General features: G+C 30.6%; 1 protein-coding gene across 1 annotated transcript in view; it reads left to right on the top strand.

Annotated features, from left to right (window-relative positions):
* LOC100302439 (uncharacterized protein) overlaps positions 1-8,006 on the top strand; it is a gene marked incomplete at its 5' end in the record, with an annotated part of 36,695 nt that overhangs the window by 15,447 nt on the left and 13,242 nt on the right. The window contains 4 exon segments of the mRNA NM_001163119.1: positions 2,587-2,596; positions 3,049-3,057; positions 4,695-4,703; positions 5,718-5,729. Of these exon segments, the coding sequence (NP_001156591.1) occupies positions 2,587-2,596; positions 3,049-3,057; positions 4,695-4,703; positions 5,718-5,729 (40 nt within the window).

Raw genomic sequence — 8,006 nt, 5'->3', positions numbered from 1 at the left:
TTGAAAAACCTTTTTAAACCGAAACCAAAACCAAAAAATTTAAAAACCGGTCTTAAAACTAAACCAAAACCAGAAAATTTAGAAAACCGTCTTAAGAACTAAAACCGTAACCGTTAAAATTTGAAACGGTTTCGAACCCTGGTCGTGAGGTATGCAATAATATCATTGTTATTAACAAATTCGTCATACTTGGAAACAATATTATGTATTCGTTCCTCTACACTTAGTCGAACCATATTTCGACCCTTCCTTATTTTTCATCCCAGATTTAGTTGTCATAACATGCACTCAGTGTTGGCTTGTTCTTTCCCAAGTTCAGTGAAAAATGTATAGGAGAACGGATGTTGTCGTTCGACAACCACTTGGAATCGATTATGCCAGCCTTCTAACAAATTATTAGTTCTTGCCAATCGTTGTAGTACTGAATGGTACTGGTTTCACAATTTTGGAGGGAATCTGGGTTCGCTTCCTTTTCTCCTACCTTTAGCTTGTCTCTCACGAATGTATTTTATCTACATTAAATATTTAAGTTATATTTAAAATCTGAATTTCATAGTACCTATTTATATATTTATTTAAAAAAAAAATGTGTTGAATAAAATATACGATTTGTTTTATTATACTATAACGTGATGTATAAATTTATAAAAATTCACCTCAAAATATTCTGCAATTGGCATATAGTCTGGTACTGTTCCTAGTATGGTAAACAACTGAAAAAATATTGTTGGAACAACTTTAAATAGTCCATCGACAAACCAGGTTGGGCTATTCATTAAAAGTCCCAAATTGTCGCAAAAATTATTATTCTTCCACGCATGTTAACTGATAATCAATATCTTCAAATGAATCGTATAATAAAAACACTAGTCTAGACTATTAACTTAATGACATGACATGACTACACACAAATAGCTTACAAAAATTAGATAAGGCTTTTTTTTTTTTTGGGAAATATTAAACTTGTAAAAAAATATATCAGGAGAATATTTTTATAGTATATATTGAAAGATAAATTAAATTAGTAAAATCAGATTTGGGAAATGTTAAATTTGGGAAAAATTGATTGGGAAAAATGAATTAGGAAAACTGTACTACTATCAATAATTATACCTTTTTTTATAGTAACTTGTGGTAGATTAAATATAAGAAAAGGTATAGGGTAGGGGAAAGAGTGATAATAAATTGTAAAAAAGTGAGGATTATATATTAAAAGGAGGATGGTTATAATTATGGGTATATGTCATCGGTGTTCTGGTTTTATTTAACGTTGATTAATGATTTTATATCTTTAGCTTAAAGAATATACCTATACATATAATTAATCTACTACACTAAATATTAATATAATTAATTTACCTGAGTATGTAGTCGTATTCGTGGATACGGGGTTGAGTTTGATGCTCAAAGTCACTGCGTCATATATATTATATTATGTATATTACGTGTTTGATTTGTATTTTTAATACTTAGTATATTAAGAGATATTTTTTTATTTAGTTCTACGGATAATATTGATGTGATTCGAACACTCATATTATATGAATTTGTTATCTATGATTTGACACGTGAATATTATCGATTTTTTCAAAATCCCTACATCCGTAGCAAGAGTACATATGTATAGTCAATTCGCCAACCTAATGTAATTTAAGTTAGAAAGCACTTATTATTATATTTATATTCTAAGCACAGGTCTTAAAAATTTCTACATTCGTATAGTACAAAATATAGTCAATTCGCCAACCGAATGTAATTCAAGTTGATGAGCACTTATTATTATACTTATATTCTAAACAGATAATTGCAAAACTGTGTAATAATACTATAACTGGCCTAAGATACGATGATAGTCACAGAATATTATATTATTTCAAAGAGTAAATAGATAGATGTATAAATAATTAACCAGGTGAATTTGTTAGATAATACAAAATAATTAATTTAGACAGTCATACCGAATGCTGGAATAACTAAATATACATACATATATAAGCGCATTCGCTTTGAATAGCAAAAGTATTGTCGAAGTGCATACTGGCATGGTCGTTATGCCTTGAATCTTGTGTGAAAGACAGGCTTTTCTGTAATAACACTGACGATGAGTCGATTCCCTATGGTCCTTATATAATATGATTTTGGAGTGATCCCTTATTCTGATGTGGGTCGATTAATACGTAATATCAAAGTATTGAAATATTTTATTATTTTGTGCGATGCGACAAAGGTACCGCTGGTAATTTACTATCGTTTTTACCGAATGTCTAGAGACCGTAGAGATGTAGAATATTATAATATTTTATGTGTTGCATGTGTCGCTGTGTGTGTATAAGGAATACGTATAGATTTATATCCTAAAGCGTATGTATACCGGGTCACCCCACACTCCATACAGACCGCCGGTATTAGTTATTCTGTGTTTTTATTTAAGTATAGAAATATAATATATTACAAACTTAAATGTGAATAATTTATTTTTCATATTATATTTTATTATTTTTAAGGCCAATTAGTATAATAGTTTTATATATTTATAACATATATTTATAACATGCACAAAAATCTATTTCCATTTTATATTTAGTAATTTTAAGAGGTAGGTAATTTTTGTGTTTTTAATTGTTTTGGGGAATTTGCGTTATGAAGTATAACATTATGTGATATCTTGCTCTTAGTATATTATATAAATTACTGATATTTCCATAATATTTGTCATCGATATTAAACAAAAACAATATATTTTTTTAATGAAAACTATCATATCAATTGTATTTTTGAAATTATTTTTTACTGCCTATTTAATTTCCAATTTTGACACTAGAATCATGGCTTCTTCTTTTGTAATTAATTCAAATATGTTTTTTTCAAACCTCATAATTCAAATAATTTATAGCGACGAATAATGCTGATTTTACGTTAAACTTATAATTTATTTTTGGATGCAACATTTTTTTATTTTTAAAAGCTATTAATAATTACGTAAAATACAAGTGTTGAATTAAGTTGTATGTAGTTATTAATAACATATTTTACTATAATTTTATCTAGAATATGTTTGTACGTATAATATTATTTTATTTAATTAAATCGTGTGAGATATTATCTTGATAATAATAATAATGGGTATATTATTAATTAGTCCATACATTTGCTTGAATGTTAGATTGTAGATTATTTTTTATTATTTTTTAAACTACCTACCCTAAGGCATTTTTACTAAAACGATCAATGATCTTTAACAATACATTTCAAAGGTGTTCACGAATATTAATGAATAAATATTTTGGTAAATACATACAAAAAATGTTTTGGTTATCACCCTCAGTGGAGAAGTCCCGGGCTTAGTCTAATAATTTATACTAAGTCATAATATGGTCTTCGGCGTTTGAGATGCCTTATATATTGTGAGTCATCAAGTAGTTGAATTGCTACTAAATTGGTATGTTGATCTAGCCTTATCTCGTGTTTGCGGGAAAAATTGGTAATATTGTCCTGAACGGAGGTTATCGTTAAATCTCGGGGGATAGTGTAATTTCTGCTGTACTGGTATTCTACGACAATAGTACGGAAAGCAATGTTTTGGCAGCGTTGAATAATGCAAATATTGGAATTACTGGCACAACCCCATAGTCAGGTGTGAGAGGCCGCCCCAGGTCATCGAGACCCACGTCACCCCTAAGTTGCTGTTCGTCCCAAGACACCAGTGCATCTAAATATATGTATAGATACCAAAATCCTAAGTCTAATCTTAAGCCCCCAATTTTGTAGTGAGCTCTGTGGTCATTGTACGGTCACAGAGGCACCTCTTCCTTATAATTAACTCGACATTTTCCTTTTCCCTTGTGTCACCTCCCGTCCTGGTCACATTGGTCGTTGTGCGCATTAGGTTGCCTACCCGCACAATTTTTTATGCATATTATTATATAGCGTCAGCTTAATTTACCAGGCGTCATCAAGAATTATTGTTCTCCGACATATTCGAGTGGTCCTTCGGTGTACAGTGATCAATTTCCACCTGGAAGCTGTAACATACAACATTTAGCTTTTGTTTTTTTTTTTTCACTTATAACGGTCTTCTGTTCTATGCTCTTCACTGCATTTTACGCGCACAGATTTTTTGTAGCAGTAATTTTGTGTATAATCAAAAGACTGACAGTTTTTACAATGAGGCACATTTTTTTTTTATTGGAAGTTCTCTTTAGATTTTATGATAAAATAGACTATCTAACTTGTGAATATAACTTGCATTTGATACCTATCTACGAAACTCAATTTTGTTATTTTTAAGAACTTTTAATGTTCATCTAAACTGGGATTCATCGTTTGGGGAGATTTTGATGTCACTTTAATGAAAGTTTTCAGTTGATGTTCATTACCGGAGACTTCTTCAAGAGATAAAATAGTAACTAATATCTGTATATCGTTAACACCCCACACTGCAATTGGTGGTGGTTTATATATTTTTGGCATTGTTTTGATGAAATTATTATTATCTGTTTCTTTGATACGTTTTTTGGGTGGGCTTACACAAGCTTCTGAGCTCTGACTCGTTTTTTATGTGCATTTGCATTTTTTAAGTTTAATTTAGATTGACTCATACATTTTCATTAGCTTATTGAACACCACTTTAAATTTCATATTGTATTTTATTGTTGTGATAATAACTGGTATATTATATTTTTTTTTCTTTGCAGTAAAGCTGGGTATGTATAATTTGTATATTTAATGTGTTTTATCATTTTTTTATTTTCCCTTCACTTGAAATTTCCATATGACCAATGGAAACATACTGTCCAATTCATATTTGTATTCCACAAATATAAGGAAATATAGTCTACAACTAATTCGAATTCTATCCAAATCAAAAGAACAAAATATAATACCACAACAAATATATGTAATGTAGAGTTCACGATTTAATAATGGCATATAATTATCAAAAATTGTGTATCATAATATATATTATAATATATTACATGTAATATTATGAGCATATTTTACTGTAAATGATTATCATCAGACACGTTACATAACATTTACCTAATTTTTTGAAATATCTTTCAGCCACGATATTGCGAACTTCAAATTCAAAATTTATTATTTAATAAGAAAATTGTCATTTAATTGTTTGTGTTTCAAAAGTTGTACCAGTTGTTTCTGACATGTGTGTCTCAAGTTTTTCACTCCACATTGTTTTTAAAGCCATAGCATGTATTACTGTTATAATTTGATGGAATTTTTAATGCCAATTTCAGATATGGCTAAAATTAATTTTTTGAATTTATTAGAACTATCACAGCTCCGATAAATGAAGAAACGAATTACACATGTTGTTCACAGCTTCGCATTTTCATTGTTTCATAAAACTAGTTGTTATAGATCACATCAGAACAATGTTATCTCTTTATAGTGAATTAATGAGAACGGATATTTGTTCTTCTCCACAAGTACCTACGATAAATTACAATTGTACGTTTTCACATAATATCATTTTGACTTTTTCAGAAAACTAGTTGTATTTATGTGTTTTATTTGCAGTACCAACATAATAAATTTAATATTAAAATTAAGAATAAAATTTCAAAACAATTTTATAGACTCTTTTTCCCCAAAAAATCTAGATATTATAATCTTTAATCATGATATTATAAAAATATATTTATAGTAGTATAATCTATTTTACTATATTTTAAATAACTAAATATTATAATTTACAGGGGTCAGTGCAGGTACGTATTATTTATTATTTTTTAAAATATAATTAATACATAATAATACTATTTGTCATTGACTTTGTATTTTAAATGTTTAGATTCTGCCTTGAGCTATAATATAATTTTTAAAATATGTTTGTGGCTTTATTTGTGTTCATACAAATTGTAATATAAACATTTAAAAGGTTATAAGAAAAGTTATGACTGTAGATTTTCAATATTATTAAATCGGCAACTTAAGAGACACCTAGTATTACATGCTCAATTTGTTTTTACCTAATAATATAATTTTTGTGGCACTCTGAAGTCTAGCTTTTCAACCGCACATTGAGAAAGAAAAAACTCATTACTCCTTAGTGTTAATTTTGTGTTCGATATCAACTGATTCTATATATTTTAATGATGTATGTTATAAATATGCATAAAATGTACAATATCAAAAGTCTGCATCCGATTTCAGAAATTTATATTTATATTAAAAATGAAGATATAAGAGTGAAATAAAATAAAATATATCCTTAAAATAGTCAAGTTTTATTTACTTTGGTTATAAATGTTCAATATGATCCCCATCGGTCCGAACCCAAATGGTCGAATGTTGGGAATCTAGCTCTATGCCTGTACGACGTGTAGGTATAGTCCGTTCAAAATAAGAAACGTAGACGGCGGCGACCAGTTTTCGACGGCGGTGGACAGATGTTTCTTCCACCGTGCGTCTATTTTACCGACGACAGCCGCTGACATACGACCGTTGTCGATGTATTAGCGTTTGTTGTGGTCATTGTGTTCCGACCGTTCTTAGCGTAACGTGTGTTCAAAATTTTATTCCTACAGACATTTTTTTTCATCATGAGTGATTTTGGTGATATTTCTGATCCAGATGAATTGTCTACTATTTCTCCAAAGAGAAAAAATCGAAAAGTAAGTAAAACATTTTTCATATTTTATATTCGTCGATGTATACTACATAAATAATAATAATAGTATAATGTGTTATTATGTTTATTAAATAATTATTATACATCAGTTATTCATATAAGTTAATAATTTTTTTACAGTATATATCCAGCCGTCAAAAAATAATGGTCATAAATTTGTACAAGGATATTTGATGAAATCGCCGGGCATCAAGTACAAAGATATTGTCAATAATTTGTCAGAGGCCTCGGGTTTAGGTCGTGAGACAATTAGTAAAACCATCGCTGAATATAGACGTACAAATACGGTTACATCTCCCAACAAAAAGCGCATTAAGTCTTCTCTCTTCGACAAAATTGATGATTTAGATCGCAATGGATTACGACAAAAAGTACATTCGTTTTGGTTGCGTCGTGAACTACCTACGATCGACAAAATATTAGTTGCAGTGAACGAAGATCCATCGCTTCCTAATTTCAAAAGTACTACTTTGTACAATAACATCAAGAAATTGGATTTTGTGTTCGAAAAAAGAAAAAGGTGCAGTGTGCTAACGGAGAGGGAAGACTTGATTGTTTGGCGCCGAAATTATTTGTATAATATCCACAAGTATCGTCAGGAAGGTCGACAAATTTATGATTTGGACGAGACGTGGTTGAATGCAGGCGACTGTGTGGACCGCGTGTGGAAGGACAATACTGTTCTTTCCAAACACGACGCGTTAAACAAAGAACTAACGACCGGGTCGACCAACCCAACTGGCAAGGGCAAGCGGCTAATAATACTTCATATTGGTTCGGACAAAGGTTTTTTGCCAGGTGGTTTACTATGCTTTGAATCCAAAAAAAATAGCGCCGATTATCACGATGAAATGAATGGTGATAATTTCAAGGAATGGTTTGAGGCTATTCTACCTCGACTTGAGCATAATGCCATTATTGTTATGGACAACGCCCCATACCATTCCGTCAAATTGGAAAAATATCCGAGTACGCGTTGGAATAAAGCCCAATTATCGGAGTGGCTTCAATCAAAAGGTGTTATTCTTGACAGACCGTTTTTGAAGCATGAACTGATGGCCAAAGTACGCGAAATACCACGTAATAAATCTTACGTCATCGATAAAATTGCAGAAGAAGCAGGACACACTGTACTCCGATTACCGCCCTATCATTGCGAATTTAATCCAATGAATTGGCATGGGCTATGGTAAAAGGTTACGCAAAACGCGAAAACACAACATTTAAGATGGACGACGTTCGCCAACTTCTTCATACGGCAATTGAAAGGGTGACATCAGAAAATCGGCAAAATTTCATCAAACATGTCATCGGAGAAGAAGAGACAATTTGGAAAGTCGACGATATCATGGAC

The sequence above is a fragment of the Acyrthosiphon pisum genome, chromosome A2 (genome assembly GCF_005508785.2).
Source record: "Acyrthosiphon pisum isolate AL4f chromosome A2, pea_aphid_22Mar2018_4r6ur, whole genome shotgun sequence".
NCBI classification, from domain to species: Eukaryota; Metazoa; Arthropoda; class Insecta; order Hemiptera; family Aphididae; genus Acyrthosiphon; species Acyrthosiphon pisum.
This window is presented reverse-complemented; position numbering and strand designations above follow the sequence as displayed.